The sequence below is a fragment of the Podospora bellae-mahoneyi genome, chromosome 6, assembly GCF_035222275.1.
Source record: "Podospora bellae-mahoneyi strain CBS 112042 chromosome 6, whole genome shotgun sequence".
In the NCBI taxonomy this organism is placed as follows: Eukaryota; Fungi; Ascomycota; class Sordariomycetes; order Sordariales; family Podosporaceae; genus Podospora; species Podospora bellae-mahoneyi.
Window position 1 is genome coordinate 3,356,140 of NC_085885.1, and position 16,804 is coordinate 3,372,943.

General features: G+C 50.2%; 6 protein-coding genes and 2 non-coding genes across 8 annotated transcripts; 5 read left to right on the plus strand and 3 right to left on the minus strand.

Annotated features, from left to right (window-relative positions):
* Window positions 1–2,268: 2,268 nt before the first annotated feature.
* Window positions 2,269–3,018, minus strand: QC761_511665 (uncharacterized protein; the record flags this gene model as incomplete). The annotated part of the gene is made up of 2 exons (XM_062880329.1): window positions 2,269–2,919; window positions 2,971–3,018. The coding sequence occupies 2 exons, from the start codon at window positions 3,016–3,018 to the stop codon at window positions 2,269–2,271; spliced, it is 699 nt and encodes a 232-aa protein (XP_062730024.1).
* Window positions 3,019–6,140: 3,122 nt separating this feature from the next.
* Window positions 6,141–6,900, plus strand: QC761_608920 (uncharacterized protein; the record flags this gene model as incomplete). The annotated part of the gene is made up of 2 exons (XM_062881308.1): window positions 6,141–6,383; window positions 6,551–6,900. The coding sequence occupies exons 1-2, from the start codon at window positions 6,341–6,343 to the stop codon at window positions 6,898–6,900; spliced, it is 393 nt and encodes a 130-aa protein (XP_062730025.1). The 5' UTR covers window positions 6,141–6,340.
* A 529-nt stretch (window positions 6,901–7,429) lies between these two features.
* On the plus strand, window positions 7,430–7,503 carry QC761_0098210. The gene has a single exon. It is a non-coding gene; the product is annotated as a tRNA-Lys (tRNA).
* A 203-nt stretch (window positions 7,504–7,706) lies between these two features.
* Window positions 7,707–9,910, minus strand: QC761_608930 (uncharacterized protein). The gene is made up of 2 exons (XM_062881309.1): window positions 8,366–9,910; window positions 7,707–8,270 (listed from the first exon to the last, which is right to left on the minus strand). Exons 1-2 carry the CDS (start codon window positions 9,659–9,661, stop codon window positions 8,004–8,006), a joined length of 1,563 nt encoding a protein of 520 aa, XP_062730026.1. The 5' UTR covers window positions 9,662–9,910; the 3' UTR covers window positions 7,707–8,003.
* Window positions 9,911–9,974: 64 nt separating this feature from the next.
* On the minus strand, window positions 9,975–12,043 carry QC761_608940 (uncharacterized protein). The gene is made up of 5 exons (XM_062881310.1): window positions 11,489–12,043; window positions 11,395–11,426; window positions 11,217–11,343; window positions 10,656–11,160; window positions 9,975–10,603 (listed from the first exon to the last, which is right to left on the minus strand). The coding sequence occupies exons 1-5, from the start codon at window positions 11,660–11,662 to the stop codon at window positions 10,098–10,100; spliced, it is 1,344 nt and encodes a 447-aa protein (XP_062730027.1). The 5' UTR covers window positions 11,663–12,043; the 3' UTR covers window positions 9,975–10,097.
* Window positions 12,044–12,106: 63 nt separating this feature from the next.
* QC761_608950 (uncharacterized protein) lies at window positions 12,107–15,111 on the plus strand. The gene is made up of 3 exons (XM_062881311.1): window positions 12,107–13,890; window positions 13,940–14,729; window positions 14,786–15,111. Exons 1-3 carry the CDS (start codon window positions 12,390–12,392, stop codon window positions 14,826–14,828), a joined length of 2,334 nt encoding a protein of 777 aa, XP_062730028.1. The 5' UTR covers window positions 12,107–12,389; the 3' UTR covers window positions 14,829–15,111.
* Window positions 15,112–15,190: 79 nt separating this feature from the next.
* On the plus strand, window positions 15,191–15,262 carry QC761_0098250. The gene has a single exon. It is a non-coding gene; the product is annotated as a tRNA-Met (tRNA).
* Window positions 15,263–15,590: 328 nt separating this feature from the next.
* Window positions 15,591–16,301, plus strand: QC761_0098260 (uncharacterized protein; the record flags this gene model as incomplete). The annotated part of the gene is made up of 2 exons (XM_062873072.1): window positions 15,591–16,199; window positions 16,287–16,301. The coding sequence occupies 2 exons, from the start codon at window positions 15,591–15,593 to the stop codon at window positions 16,299–16,301; spliced, it is 624 nt and encodes a 207-aa protein (XP_062730029.1).
* Between the last annotated feature and the right edge of the window lie 503 nt (window positions 16,302–16,804).

The following is a 16,804-nucleotide window of genomic DNA, read 5'->3' on the forward strand; positions in this document are numbered from 1 at the left end:
TTCCATTCCCGTTCTGGGACCTGAGCAGTCGCCGCTTTAGCCTGAGCAGAAGTAGAGATCTCCTGAGCAGCCTGAGCAGGCCCTGAGCACGGTAGGCAAGGCCCTAAGCATGGTGAGCAAGGTCCTGAGCACGGTGAGCAAACCCCGAGCACGGTGAGCAAGCCACTGTGGCCAACTGAACCGATGGAAGTTGTGGAGAGCGATAAGGAGAAAAACGAGGTCTTGGATGCCTATAAAAGGCTCCCCTCGCAGTGTATTGAGAATGATCTTTTCTTTCCTTTCTTAAGTTCGAGTTCAAGTCAAACAGTCAAAGTCCATATACTGGTTTATCACACTTTCTTCCAGGGCATAATTCCCTGCAGTTCAGTGTCTGTCATTCTATTTACAGGGCATAGCTCCCTTTACTTCCTTCGGTGCCACTTCGCACCGTCGTACCTCGCAGTCCAAAGACCCCGGAGTCTTCAGGTAATTGCTTCCGATCTACCCGACAGGGCATACAACTAACTTGTCGGCGACATATCTCAACACTTACTTCAATGGCTTGCTGACTTGGGGCGTCCATTGGAGGACTATCCTACACGCTGTGGCTTCTATGAGGTCACTACAAAAGTACCATTGGTCAGGACCGCATGTAGGTACATCAACAAAGGAAATGGCTGTCGACTCTACCAGAAATATGCCCCTTGTCAATTTTCTGCTGCCACCGTAGTATAACTCAATGTGGAATCTAGGAGCTAACAGTGGTTATACAACTTGAACACATGTTGCTCTCCAACCTCCGTGTTAGCTGCTGCAGACCAATTTATCAAGGGAGCAATGGCAGTAATGCATGTGATTCTTCTCCATGCAGAGGTCTCTTCACTACGCAGGGCTAATGAGGGGCTTAGTACAAGACGGAGAGCTATAAAATACGTATGCGGCTTGTAAAGTTATTTATTGTACAAGAAGCACAAGTTCATCTAGACCAGAAGGCCGTAGATTAGCAGGTAGTCCCGGAAACACGACAAAACGGTGGTGCAGGGGGATCTCGTACGAAGATTCGGTGTTGTGGCGTGTGCGGCAAGCCCGGCCATAATGCATGCACGTGCAAGAAGGCTGCAGAATCGTCTGATTCATCTGTTTCTAATTCTGTTATTGTTATTCCTAGTGTTGTGGTTGTGTAACTGAGGATGATTGCGGTGGGGTGGTGGAAAATTCGCCGCTCGCTTACCACGCACGTTATGGTATTTTCTCTTTTTTCTTAATAAACACAACACCACAAACAACAAACGATCACATCACCACTTGCAAAGACGGCTACCCACTCTACAGTACCCATCTTCCCATACAAATTACTATATAATTACAAATACCAATTTGGTGGATAATTTAGTGCTGTCTAACCTTCGCTGCATCTGGCTATCGATAACCATCTACGCCAACGGCCTCGATTTTCACCCACCTAGCCAGTGGCCTCGATTTTTGCTTACTTCGCCAGCGACTCTGACTTTCACCCACCTCACTAGCGAACTGCAGTCAGAGCCTCTTTTTCGTCGCCCTATGAAGAACGGCAGATTTGCTGCCGCCAGTGTAGTCCAATAAAGACATATCTTCTAGCTACCAACCATGTAGAAAGTCAGCGAGAACCTGAGCTGAACTGGCACCAAGCGTCACATGTATACTCTCCCGCTTCAAAGATGCGAGAGAGGGGTTAGGTACTTGGCATAAAATAGCTTTCGTAATAGAAAACGGAAGGGCATGCATTGTGATTTGCCTGCATGCCTGGTTTGGCAAGATCCAAGTTCTGAAATTGGGGATCGGAATTGGTTCCAGAGGTTGGCTCCGGAGGTAAATACGTTGCATATTTGCGACGGCAAGTGCAGAACTTGCTCAAGAGATTGGGATTGTCGCAAATGCTAGGTTAGGAGGGCTCCATCAGACGAGATTCAAATACGGCTGGGGCAGGCACAGCTTCCCAACCCCGGATCGGGCTTCAGTGCGCGGCCTTCGAGCTCCCTATCCACTCCACCACTGGGGCGCCCGGAAAGAAGCCGACTGCGGTGCGTTTTGAGGATTGGTGGGGCAGTCTCCCGAGGCCATGACAAGCAGAGGGGGTGATGAGGGACCTGGCTATCCCACGGGTTCACCTACGTGGGGCGACTTTTCGGCGAGGGCGGTCCTGTTGGGACACCCGAAGGGATCAAGAGCGCGAGCCTGATTATGCCTACATTATCTACAACATTGACTAGTTTGATTTTCCTCCGGAGAGGGACAGGAAAATTGCCAGCTTTAACCATGTGGGCGAGTCCAGGCAGGGCCAACCAGGGCTTGCTGGCGCTCCAAATGCACGCGCCTCATCTTCAAGCCTCTCATTATGGAACCAACATTGCCGCGATTGGGACTTTCCTCCCAGCTCCTTGTGCTTCCGAGTTTCACCTGCTCAAAGTCAAAGACCATCAATCGCCCGTCATTCCGCATCATGAAGTTGTCCAACTTCGCATCGGTGTAGTGGACTCCATATGATGTCAGAGCACCAAGAGCCTCCTCAAACCGCTTTTGCAGAACTTGTTCGGGGAGATCGCGCCAAAGGTGGGTTAGGGTCTCTCCCTCGATGAGGGACAGAACCAATGCTGGGGATCCATCATACACAGCTTCGCCATAGAAATACGGCACGATGGTTCCCTGAATCGTCTTCAAGACGTCGTAGGCTTGTTTTTCTGTTTCGAACTCTGCTTCCCAGCCGGCCTTTCGCTTCTTAAGGATAACTGTCGCTGGTAAAAACCACTCGGGACAATGTGCTCTTGCCCAGGGGCAAAGAGAAGCGAATCGTTGGATCAGCGCAATGAGCAAGGGGGGTCGTTTGAGCTCTAGGCGGTACACCGTCTCTAGCAACAACTCGGCCTTTTCAGCAACGATGAGCCGGTTACCGAGACGAAATTCCTGCTAGTGTTAACGCTAATAGTGATGGAGACCTACAGGAGCTTAGCTTACCAAAGGGGGCTTATCATTTTGCAGCAGTAGCTCGTCATCCGTATACATGACCTACAAAAAAGGTAGGCGATTGGAATGGTGAGAAACCTTCAACGCTTGGATTTGGAGGAAAATCTATAAGAAGCAGCAAATGAAATTTATAGCTGACTCAGACCCCCGCCCGTAAGTCTGCAAGTAGCCGACACAATCACTGCAAACAATTCCCAGTGTCATACACCAACCCCCCATCCGGATAGTTACCATTATCATCCACCCAAATCCAATACCCACCCGTCCCTAATTTGAAAAACTGGCGTTTCCATCCATTTGGATGGCCATACTGGTAATGACCAGGAGCCACCTCCCACAATGGCTTTCCTGACCACCACTCGTATGTACGAGGTATTCCGTTAACAGCAACGGTCACCGTCTTTCTTTTCGAACCCTGATGAGTTTCCAACATCGCCGAACGACGCATCCAGCCTCTCCATGCCAATCGGTAGAGTGCGTATTAGATGGTACATTGTTCCTGGGAGAGTTGCCCCCTGGGTATAATACAGATATCGATGTGGCAGTTCTCATCCTTTATCTGATCCTTGCTCGCAGCTCTGAATTGCAGAATGACGAGGAAGAGTGAATCGAAGACGAAGACTTGAGTGCACTTGTAACGATGCGCATATCTACCCCTCCGATAAGCTCAAGAAGTTAACCAGACACATATTACTTACCCTTTCATCTCCCTTTGGAGTTTCTTCGTCATATCGCCTGGGTTGTCCACCCACCCCCGTTGACTTGGTGCCCACTCGCTTGGTATGATAACATACAGCTGCTTCTGCTCTCCTATCATGGCGGCTCTCTCAAGCAGGGGTTCAGTCCTGGCCACGTGAGCTAATAGTCAACTGTCACTAATATATTTGTCGGTCCAGTCGGCCCACAGAGCGATCTAGGCCAAAAAACGGCCCATGGGAAAACGCTAGACGGAACGGTTCAAAATTCTGGTCGAAATCACGGGTCACATTGCCTTCGCTTAGAATTTCTTGTTGAAGGAGATTCAGAGAATGAGCGGGGTACTGTAGTTTTCTGTGAGATTTCGCCTTGGTTCTAGGTTAAGTAAGGCTATAGCCCCGTCTACATTACTTATATCGTCCAAATAGTAGCCGATAAAAGTCTTTGGGTTTCTGTACCCAGCGAACTTCATTACTTAACCAAGCGAATAGCCGCTATCTATCGTAAATTAGTTTAATATACCGCAGACCTCACGAGAAAGTTTCCTTACCGTTAACCTTAATAAGTAATTCCTTCCGGAGGCATATAATCCTATCCCATTTATAAATCCCAACCATACTACCTATACGGAATACTGGGCACCCCACACGGTTACGTTTTTAATCTTTTTAGTTAGTCCATTTATAGATATCTCCGGAAAGATTGGATGTCCAAAACCTCGTATTAAAGATATTATCGATAGTCTTATAGTCTTTAAAAGGACCCGCTAAAATTATGATTGCGAGTAAAAATAAGAGGCCATTGGTTTGGGGTGCGGCCACAGGCCAGCGGGTATGAGTAAGGAAGTGGGGCTCTCTGAGGATTCGGGGGTTCAGGGGTCATGTATATAGGCGGTCTGCTTCGGACATTCTATTTTAGACAGATCATCGACTTTTATTTCTTCGTATTTTTGCGCTTTGCATGCGTCCAGGCAGTTCTGGCCCTCTGATCAGGCCAATCCGGTGCTTACTGTGCGGCCTGCGAGCCCACAAAGTCTTTTGTTTGTCCTACGTGAAGTGCGGCCTGCGAGCGAGCCACTGTCACGCAGGTGTGTTCATTCAGAGCCCTGTTGAGGGTATATTTGTGGTGTTGTGGTTGTTTTGTGTGTTTTCTCACCATTTCAATATGAGAGGCTCCTGTAAATTCTTAGATAAGAACGGAGAGGGGAAATGTAGAGATTGGGAGGAATATAAAGAAAAAATGGAGATTCAAAGAGAAACGCTGGCTATTTGTAGAGATGGAGTATATATAGCCTCCTCTAACCTTCTTTATGCCGGTGTTACAAGCGCATAGTATACGGTTCTAGGGGACAAAATAGATTACTCGCTGGGTTGGGTTTGGGACCCCGGCTAATATCCCCCATAAACAAACAGGTAGATACGTAGGCGGAAAATATTTTGATCATTTTTAAGGGTCCTATACCCGCACTTAGGTCTAGCGCTAAAATTTATATATATACTAAATTATCGGCTCCCCGGTCCGTAGTAGTCTAAGACCCAGTCGGCTTAGTGATAGGAATACATACTAGCCCTACGGCCAGAGCCCGCAACGCCCACTACTTTACTATTTAAATAAAGTAGGAATACACGTTTTCGAAAAAAGATCAAACATATTTTTCAGTTTATAGACTAGCTCCGCACTAGCTACATCAAAGAGCTGCTTCTGGCGCTCATAAATACCCCTTATCATCTCAATACCTGTAGGGTCGAACAACTCCAAAAACGGCTCCAGCCAGCGGCTCAGATTACGGAAAGGTTAGAATATCTAGCTTAAAATCTTACGTACTCGAAAGCTTAAAAATAAACGAATATATAATTTTCATTTTACAGATTAGCTCCGCATACTAGTTACATTAAGAAGTTATTTTTGGCTCTAGTAAAGGTTACTAGTCATAACCCTCAATATCCAAATTGGAACGACTCCGACATCGGCTCCATTATTTCTACCCTACCGCTCTAATAGTTAACGAGATTCTTCTCCTTAGGTAGTATATAGGTAAGACGTTAAGTATAATATATAATCTATATGTTATTATAGATATTTAAGTTAAGGTAGTGGATAAGCTAGTATATATTTAATATTGAGTAAGGAAGAAGTTAAGCTGATAGGTATAAATTCAAGGTTCTTAAGAGAAAACTTTCGGAGAGCACCTAATCTATCAATGTCACGTAGTCAATAGGGTAAGCATACCCTAAGCAATCCTTGTACAGGATGAGAAATCCCTAAGTAATCCCTGAGCAGGATGAGCAAACTCTGAGCAATTCCTGAGCAGGGTGAGCATACCCTAAGTAGCCCCTGAACAAGGTGAGCAGACCCCGAGCAACCCTGAGTTGGGTGTGTAAACCCTGAGCAAACCATGAGCTGGGTAAGCAGACCAGAGCCGAAGATGAGCCGGTCCTGAGCTCCGCCTGGTTTAGTTTGGATAAAGCGGCGAGAAGTCACGTGGCGAATTATGTCCAGATTCCGGTGTTGTTACATCACCAACAGCTCCCACGAAACCTCCAAAGCGATACAGAAAGCAATCCGTTCTCTCGGAAAAGCCAGAAACCCTGCTCTTCTTCTTCAAGCAGCTGTCTGACACGTTCTTGTTGACTCTCTTTTCCCAACAAAGCCGCATCCTGTGGGAATGCTTTGGGGTCGGGGGCCCACTCACGAGTTCAAAGATCTAAGTAAGTCCCTATGTCCAGCTTTGAGGTCTTGTTTTGTGTCACAACAAGCCACTGACCTTCGAGTTATGTAGCCTAGAAGGTAAGACTGCTATCAAACACGGATATAAATGCAAGCTTGAATCAGTATTCCTCACAGCTTCTTGTCCCCCTTTCGCCCAGCAGCCAAGAGGCTGTTTTCGCGGTTGTCCAACAGCGCAAAGAACTCGAAGCATTCTTCCATCCAGCAGCCTTTGTCAGCGATGATAAGGAGCTTGAAACAATCTTCCGAGATGCCATCTCCCTCCAGGTCAGTCTCGCCCTCCAAACAGCCTGGTGGTACTGCGCCTATCCTGCCCATCGTCATGACCGCCCACCACACCACGCGATAACCTTTCACGACATCACCATGGCAGGACGCCATCGTACCACCAAATCCCACGTAAACCGCGTCACGTTGACCATCTCCCCCGCTCTGATAAAGCGAGGTGACTCCCGGGGCGATGACTTTAGCACGGAAAAAAGTGATTTGCCAGAGTGAAGTTATCCGCGGACACTCAACTAGACAGTATATTTACAAGCATATCGCTTCTGCGTTCAAGTTGGGTGGTATCAGTCGGTTGGCCAAGTGGATGATCTAAGTGTTTCAGCCAAAGGGGCAACGGGAACATAAGAGTGGCGAGGGTATTGTAAGGCGTTGGAGTACTGGGTTGATGGGTAGAAAGGGAACATCGAATGGGGAAAAGGAAGAGGAGAGGGAAGTGCAGTTGGTGAATACTTGAGTATTGAACCCATCATCCATTCAGTGGAAACAAAAATAGCAAGGCATCTACTTACCTGCATTCAGTGAAATGCTGCTGTTTCTCCTAGCTTTAGAAACCCACATGACAACATCTCGTAGAATCGTCAGCAAGAATCCCATAAATGGCACTACCGTGACGTCTACCCGACAGCGACATTCCCGAGGAAGAATATATGTATGTAAGGGAAACTCAACGTCTTTGTGGCGCAGCCAGCTGCCAGAAACTTGAGCTGACATTCCAACTACAAACAATCACCAACACACAAAAGCCCGTGTGGCGCAATTGGTTAGCGCGTCAGACTTTTAATCTGAATGTTGCGAGTTCGAGTCTCGCCATGGGCGTTGTTGATGCAGATATTTTCTCCTCTTTTGCTGTCATCATCTTTCTTTTGGCTTTGTTGATGGGTCATGTCTTTTTTTTCTTGGCTGTAACCATCTCTGGTGTTGCGTGACGAGGTTGGTGTCCAGTGGAGTGATGTAGGAACAAAACGCTGATGGCAATGGGCACAACCTCCAGAAAGTCATGCTGTGGAGTACATACAGTAGTAGGTACTTACTTATTGCTACAAGTGTATGGTATAACCGAAGAATGGCTAAATCAGCTACTAGCTATTTACATGGTCCCTATCACACGCAGGCGCGCATGGTCCCATATATAAGCTTGTAGAGCCTCCATCCCAAGCATGGCTAAGGTAGAAGAAAAGCGATGCGCCCAAGCTTGAATCTAATCCGGCCTCTTCCATGATGCACATCACTCTGCCTTCTTCTTTCCTTTGTGCGTTGCCTTGCCTTGCCCATTCGTGAAACCTTTGGGCAGTCAAGCTCCAACCCCATAACAACTCTTAAACCTTCATCCCATTCTCCCACACTTTCCTCCCGCGATCATCATATACTATCGAGCTGAACGCCTCAAAATCTTCCCCTTCCGCATCCAAAAGCCCCCCTTCATCCAGTACATCAGCCCCAAGCCTAGCATACAGTCCCTTCCCTGGCTTCGGCCACAATAACGTCAGTGGATCTTCCTCGTCTTCCTCCTCCTGCTGCCCAGCCGTCCGATCCTGGCTACCTCTCGCACTCCCATTGGACTGGACCTTTCTCATAAAATTAATCTGTTATCAACACCCTCGTTAGCAAGCTGAACATATCATCTCAAGGAGAGTAAAAGCAAAGAACCCTGACAAAGGAAAAAAAAAGGATACCATACCCCTTGCCCAGTAGGATTAGCATTCGCCCTCGTAAACAAACCTTCTGTTGTACCCCCGGCAAACAGCCCCCTCGGCGCACCACTCGCGTCAACCCCCGTGTCCACCACCGGACTAGGGAAAATTGGCAAATCAGGATGAAGCTCCAAGCTCGTCATCAACAAACCAACAAGCTCCTGTGCTGGCAAGGTAGACAAGTATGCTCTCTTCTGCTGGACGCTCTTCCCAGCCCAGCTCTCCTTCTTTGGCGGCCCCCTGGGAACATGCTCTTGCTTCAGCTTCTTCGCATGACTGCCCTGTCTTTCCTTCTTGGCGGCACACTCCGAGCAGAACCAGTTCTTGCTCGTGTTCTTGACGATGTCATCTGACACGAACGGGTCGTGACAGTACTGATGCCAGCCCGCATCACACCCGTCGCAGAAAACAATCTGGTTGCTGCTCGGGGAGTGCATCCTGCTGCACTTCTTGCAGAGAGCCTGCTCGGCGGTCCGTTTGCCGTAGTGGACTCGTTTCTTGGTGGCCGCTTCCATGGCTGCTGGGTTGTAGGCGTCGGGCTTCAGAACCTGCCTACCGGATTTGGTCATGGTGGCGGTTGGGGTGCTGTCACCACCACCGCCGGCTGAGAAGGGGCCATTGCCGGTGCTGGCGGTGGTAGGGGTTTCTACTTCAGAATCCGAGTCGGAGATGCCGCTGTTATCTGCTGACTGGCCCTTGAGGCGCTGGCGATGTTTGTTACTATGGCCGGTGGCCCGACTGTTGGGTTTGCCTTTGGCTTTCTTGACTTTGCTATCGGAGGAGAGGACCTTTGGGGCAGTAGAGGACTTGGTAGGGGTATTCTTGGAGGAGCCGGTAAGGCCAGCGGTGACTTTACGGATGGCGCTCATGCCGGAGGTGCTCTTGTTGGATGGCGGGATAGCTAGTGAGGGCGCTGGCAATGGCACAGAGGGAGCTCTCATGGAGAGTGGTGCGGTGGCAGGCATTTGCATGGACATCTGGGACGATGTGTTCATGCTCATGACCAGTCTTCTCTTGACATCCTCATATGTGGCTGAGGGGATGCTCGCCGTGATAGACGGTGAGCGAGAGGCCTGCGAAAGGGCCGCTCCGAGATTACTAGGCTCTCCTTTCAGTCGCTTGAGAATCATCTGAGTAGCCGCTGAGAACTGAGGGATGTATGCTGCCGAGGGACCGGTGCTGGTAGCACGCGGTGTCAACCCAATCGCCAGGGATGGAGTGGTCTTGGGGGCATCTTTCGGCGCGTCGACAGTCCCTTCTTTTGGCTTCTCTGAACTAGACATGATGATGACCTGTGGTAACACCTGTTTTGTTAGAGATTGGTCGAAAGAGTCGGGTTGCGACCTTAAGCCGAAAGCAGCCCAGAAAACGAGTTGTGCATAAATAAAATGTATAACTGAAGACAGATGCCCCCCTTGTATCGTCTGCAGTGTTGGGAGGTGTTCTTGGTGATATTCCGATTATTTCGTTGTGAAGGTGTCGGTTAGCAGAGTTGCAACAAGATGCTTGGAATAATTCACTGAATGGTCTGATGATGGAAGTCACGGTGCTGGAACTTGGTGGTCCGTTCTTCTGAGGCACGTGGCTGTCACGTGCATTACCCTAACCCGCGAGGCCATCATGAACTTTTACACGCCTCCTGATTTGACAAGTCGGATATCACGGGTTGTTCAAAGAAATCTATGAGAAAACTATATGAATGGGTGGCTCATGTCGTCTCTATCTAACCACACCACTTTCTCGCAGTGCTTGGATTTGGTTGTCATCCATACCAAGATGCTCTCTCAAGATCTCATTGGTATTTTGTCCGAGAGTCGGTGGTGGTGTTCGTACTCTCGGCTTACTGTGGGAGTATTTGATCGGTGTGTTGACCAGCTTGATGGGACCGCAATCCCCATGTTCCACTTCCACCACCATATTCCTTGCCTGTGTATGCTCATGGGTCAACGTAGTGAGGACATCATTGACAGCAGCATAAGGCATGCCCTTGCCCTCAAAGATACCAAGCCACTCCTGTGTTGTTTTTGTTACCGTGATTTTCTCAATCTCGGCTTCTAGCTCATTCCGGTGTGCTACCCTGGAAGCATTGATCTTATACTTTTCATCTTCCTTCCACTCTGGACGACCAAGGCCATCGCAAAGAATTCCGAACAAACGATCATTTCCACCACCAAAGAGGATATCACCATCTTTTGTCTCAAAGGACTTGTAAGGGACAATAGAGGCTAGCAGAGGTCAGAAGGAGATACTACAATGGTTTGAACATGTAAAACTTACGATGAGCTGTGCCCCATCGGCCGGTATCCTTCTCCCCACTGATTAAGCTGCTGCTGGCAATATTTGCCAAAGTTGCAGTCTGACAGTCACTCAGTGCAGCGTCAATATGCTGGCCTTTTCCAGTTTTGGCTCGGGCGAGCAGTGCAGCCATAATGCTGTTGCTTGTGTACAGGCCTGTTGTCAGGTCTGTTACTGCAACACCAACCTTGACTGGAGGGCCGTCTCTGGCGCCAGTGATATGCATCAGACCAAATTCGGCTTCTACCATCACATCGTAGCCGGCACGCTTGGAGTAAGGCCCGTTTTGGCCATATCCTGTGATGGAGGCATAGATAAGAGCTGGGTTGATCTTGTGGATGGTTTCAAAGTCCAGTCCATACTTCTTAAGCGCTCCTGGTATGTAATTCTCGACGAGAATATCACACTTGGCAGCTAGCTTATGAAGGATTTCGATCCCGGCTGGGTCTTGAAATGACAGGGCCAGGGACTTTTTGTTGCGGTTAACCTAAAGACAAATCAGCCTTCAGTTCTCCTGAGCGGCATCCTGATCCAAAGACCTACCCCTAGAAAGTAGGCAGACTCCCCAGGCCCTTCAAGAGCTGAGCCAGACTTGTAGCTTGCATATGGAGGTCCCCAGGCCCTGGTGTCATCACCTCTGACCGGATGCTCAATTTTGATTACTTCTGCTCTCAACTGGTGTTAGTTCGAGTTTTCCAATTCGGAAGCGGGCAGTACTTACCCGAGGTCACCTAGGATTTGTGTACAGTAGGGCTACAAGAAACACATATGAATAAGTCTCATGCTTTGACGCCTTGAGCTTGGAGGAGTCTTACACCGGCGAGAACTCTGGTCATATCCAACACACGGTATCCCTCGAGTGGAAGAGTGACGTCTCCCGAAGCTGCCGAGCCGGAGAACGTTCGGAAGGCTCCCGGGCCGGGTCCGAAACGCCGGCCCGTTCCGCGGAGCTGCAGGAGAGCACGGGGGACGCCAAGTATGCGGCTCATTTTGAGAATTGAACAACTGAGGGATTCGATTTGTCGAGAAATGCAAACAAGACAACTTCCACAATGTGTGGTCGATGGAAAGGTCCATAAGGACCATTATCCCTGGTGCTGGCAGCACTGGTGCCACTGGCGGGGCTGAAGATCCCCCGCAGCAAGCCGGAACTGCACTGAGCTCCGCAGCAACACGATCATGAATGACAGTTGGCCGAGGGTAAAGCCAGAACCTCGGTATTTGACTCATGAACTCTCCAAGACATGAGAGAGACTCCATTTCATACCCCAAAAAAACATGGTCTTAAAAGAGGGCAGCAGTGACATCTGCATAACACAGCGGGAACAAGGACATGGACTTGAAGCAAGGAAGCTGTGGGACGGTCCAAGTGGGGCGGTAATTCCTCGGCAAGCAACCCCACCATGGATCCCGTCAGGTCCCTAGTGACCCTCTGCGCTGCGTAACCATGAACGGGACTGTTGGGGCCCGCTAAAACACCAGGCCAACCCAGCAATTCAGTGACAGCTGTTCGCGCAGTAAACCAGTAAGTCCAACAGATGCGTGTTTATCATCCAATACCCCGTCGCTGTGATAACTAGCTGCCCAATCACGACAACCCTCGTCCCTGAGCCCCCCTTGCGCGCCCGACGCCTAGCTCCTGAAGTTCAACGCCCGAAACTGACACCTCGACTGGAACCGCTGCCTTACACGTCGAAGACCTTACGGCTCCCTTGCATGTCTCCCCATAATCAAGGAGAGAGCTCCCATGCCCAAGATGACGGGATAGCCACAGGCGACCTGCCAACGGCCGGTCAAAGTGCTGATCAGGGCGCTGCATCGAATGAACCTCCAACCCCAGCCCCGGCAAGCGCTGCCGTGGAAGAGGACCTTCTAGACTTGGGTAATCAGGACTCCCAAGAAACTGAGGACGGCACGGTGGAATCATCGACTCTTAGGCAGGACAAGGGAAAGCAGTCGTCGTCTCTTGACGATTCGAATGACCTGATGTCATCTATCGCTACGCTAAAGCCGGCTACTTCGCCAACTACCACGACTGCCACCCAGTATCTCACCATCGAATCCCGGACATACAAAGACCCTACCCCGCCGACGCCGGCCCCTTCTCAACCTCCTTCCCGAGCACCCTCTACGGCAGCAACTTCACGCTCAAGACATGGATCTTCAGAACCATCACCTACTAGGTCTGATGTTGGTTACGACGAGAAACGATATACCAGCGAAGATGAACAAGAAAGCGGGTCAAGATCAGAAATTCAGAGCATCATGGAACAGTTCAGCGAGGAAGGCGGGGGTCCAGGGGTAGAAGAGGTCATGAGTCCACGGCTGGAGATGGCATCGCCTCTTCTTGGAAGCCCAATGTCTCACCCACCACGGAAATCAAGCTTGGAGCCTCTCACTCCTAGTCTTGCTCAGCAGTTACAAGAAGGTATACAGGGACTACGCATATCAGGGTCGTCACCGTCAGACACACGTGGGAAGGACAAGGAAGACTTTGGACCGCCTGTTCCGCCAAAGGACGATTCAATGTACCCCGCCAGTCCAGGGCGTTCGCAGGATGATCTTCGAGGCAACGTGGACTCGCCAATGTCGCCGAGTACTCTCCATCGCCCTCCACCCCCAGAGCCCGAACCTGAACCGACGTTGCCATTTGATTTCCACCGATTCTTGGAACAGTTGCGCAATAAGAAAGCCGATCCTGTTGCCAGATATTTAAAGTCTTTCTTATCCGAGTTTGGAAAACGGCAATGGATGGTACATGAGCAGGTCAAGATAATTAGTGATTTCCTCACATTTATCGCCAACAAGATGGGCCAGTGCGAGGTCTGGCGCGACGTGTCCGATGCCGAATTTGACAATGCCCGCGAAGGCATGGAGAAACTTGTCATGAACCGCCTTTACAGCCAGACCTTTTCGCCCGCGATTCCACCGCCACAGCCAATTCCAGGAGCGAAGCCAAGGAGACGTGGCGGGGAGCGCCCGATGGGCCCTGGACGACGGGGACAGCACCAGGAGGATGTTGAGCGTGACGAGATTCTTGCTCAAAAGATCAACATCTATAGTTGGGTACGAGAAGACCACCTGGATATTCCACCTGTTAATGAAAGTGGCAAGCGGTTCTTGAAGCTCGCTCAGCAAGAGTTGTTGAAGATCAAGTCGTACCGGGCGCCGAGGGACAAGATCATTTGTGTATTGAACTGCTGCAAAGTCATATTCGGTATGTTTGTTTGTGCTAGATTGTCTCGATCTTTGCTGACACCACACAGGCTTGCTGAAACACGCAAAATCCGACTCCTCGGCTGACTCGTTTATGCCCATGTTAATCTACGTTGTCCTTCACGCAAATCCCGAGCATCTTGTTTCCAATGTCCAGTACATCCTAAGGTTTCGCAATCAAGAAAAGCTTGGTGGCGAAGCCGGGTACTATCTTTCTTCGTTGATGGGAGCTATTCAGTTCATCGAGAACATGGACCGGACGACATTAACTATTACTGACGAGGAATTCGAACAAAATGTCGAGGCTGCTGTGTCTGCCATCGCCGAGAGGCACCGTGCCGAGTCTCCACCACCTCCTCCGCCTCAGTCTGAGAAGTCTTTAGCATTGAAAGCACCGTTTGCGGGTCGTGTTTCAGCTGACACGGACGCGTCTCTTCGTCCAGATACCCCACGTCGTTCTATGTCGTCGAACGGAGGCCGTGATAGCGGTGAATACAGCGGGAATGATGAAAAGGCGGCCATCACCGGCCTTCTCCGGACGATTCAAAGACCACTCAGTACCATAGGCCGCATCTTTTCGGACGAGCCCTCGTCTTCGGAACCCAGTACGAGCATTGCCTCGCCAGCTCGGACGCCTATGCCAGAGAGACCTGATGGTGATGCCCGTCGGCAAAGGCTGTCTGCCGAGGAGGCAGCTGCTCGGCAAGCCAGTGCCGAGACAGCTGAGGCTCAGCGGCTACACCGAGCAGAACATGCCAATATCGTCGAGACGCTGGCTGGCATGTTTCCAGATCTTGACAAAGACATCATCAGCGATGTCGTTTACCAAAAGGAGGGAAGGTAAGGATCTCCAGCCCCCCACCCAGGCTTTACTGTGAAACTGACATCGTTCTCAGGGTTGGGCTGGCGGTTGATGCCTGCCTTGCTTTATCGTCATGATTGGAGGGTAGAGGACTTTCAAGAAATTCAGCGTTACAGTCACACCGAAGGAGGACTCGGTCGTCCTATTTTTCGATTATTCTCATCTTTTCCTTGTTAGCGAGCATAAGACGGGGAGGTTACTTATTCCCACAATTCATGCATTTGGTGGTTAGACGCCAGGGTGGGTGGCTGACAGAAAGTACGGTAGTAATATCTAGGCCCGGCCGATATTGATTAATTTTTAAACACACTGAGCAGTCTGCCGTTTATTTGAGTGACTTGGTGTCGTAATGCAACAGAGAGCTGTAGAGATGAAGAAAAGACTGAACAGTGTGTGCATTGTGTAGGCTTGATCCGCCACAAATCTCCATCAAGCAACAAGCTGCGTGGCGCAGCGGAAGCGCGCCGGGCTCATAACCCGGAGGTCACTCGATCGAAACGAGTCGCAGCTAGCTTGTTCTCTTTTTTTGCACTTTTTGCTCTTTGATCCTGGAAGTCATCCTCGACTCTAGTTTGCATCATTTCGAAGTTTTTTTCTCTCGCTTCATCTTCGTTACAGCAGTCGAACAAGGTCTTCCAAATTCGTCGACCTTTTTTTTTCCTTGACGTTGGAGCGGAGCTGGAGTTCTCACTGCTGACTCATCCACCCACCTACCCACCGAAATCTTATCTCCACACCGCGATGTCACACACTGGCCTTCAACTTCTTCTCCTTTCCACCACACGACTTGCCTTTTTTTTTAATCACACAATCAAACTGAACGAAATAAGGCCGCGAGAATGTGCGGTATTCACGCCGTCATCTCCCCCTCTTCTTGTTCATTCCCCGAAATCTCCCCGGAGTTGCACCAGAATCTTGTCAACCGCGGACCGGACTATTTCGGGCAGGTTATGCGGGAATCGTCGGGTGGGAGATGGAAGTTGCGGTTTACGTCTACTGTTTTGGCTTTGAGGGGCGACCGTGTCACGAAGCAGCCACTGCATGATGACAGTGGGAGCGGGGGTGGGAATGTGTTGTGCTGGAATGGGGAGGGGTGGAGGTTTATGGGGGAAGTAATTGGGGAACATGAGAATGACGGGGAGGTTATTTACCGAGAGTTGAAAGAGGCGAGGTCGGTGGAGGAGGTGATGGGGGTTTGGAGGGGGGTTGAGGGGCCTTTTGCGTTTGTTTTTTATTGTGAGGCGCTGCAAAGGGTGTTTTGGGGACGGGATCGGTTGGGGAGACGGTCGTTGATGGTGAGGAGGTTGGAGGGGGGAGGGGTAGTGTTGGGGAGTATTGCGGATGGGGAGGGGAAGTGGGAGGAGGTGGAGGCTGATGGGGTTTATTCTCTTGGGTTGGGAGATGGGGTAGCGAGGAGGCATGATTGGGTTGAGGAGGGGGAGAACCTCGTAAGTGCAAAATTCTGTCCTGGTGGGAGCTTGGGGGTTGTGAGAGGGGGAAACGGGGTTGTCGAGCTTACTTTGGCAGGTTTCTAGCATCGGGGTATTTAACAAGGCGGTGCCATCTCCTGAGGGAGAGATGCCGCTGACAAGCACGTCACCTTCTGTTCGGGCGCTCAAGGACCAGCTGGTTGAATCGCTCAAGTTGAGGGTGCTAAATATTCCCAACCCGCCATCCAGTGCAACAGGCAAGACCCGCGTTGCGGTACTGTTTTCCGGTGGCCTGGATTGTACCGTCCTGGCGAGACTATGCCACGATATCCTGGAGCCTCACCAAGAAATTGATCTCCTCAATGTTGGCTTTGAGAATCCGAGAGTGGGGGCCCGGCTGAAAAAAGAGGCCAACGGCAAAGAGGTGGACTTGTACGAGGCTTGCCCGGACAGGATCACGGGAAGGAAGTCCTTCGCCGAGTTGAAGAATGTCTGTCCCGGGCGAGTCTTTCGGTTTGTCGCTGTGCGTGGTCTTCTGCAACTGGATTTTACGCCCTTGATTGCTGACTATCACAGGTTAATATCCCCTACTCAAAATTGCAGGCCCACCGGCAGCAAATCAT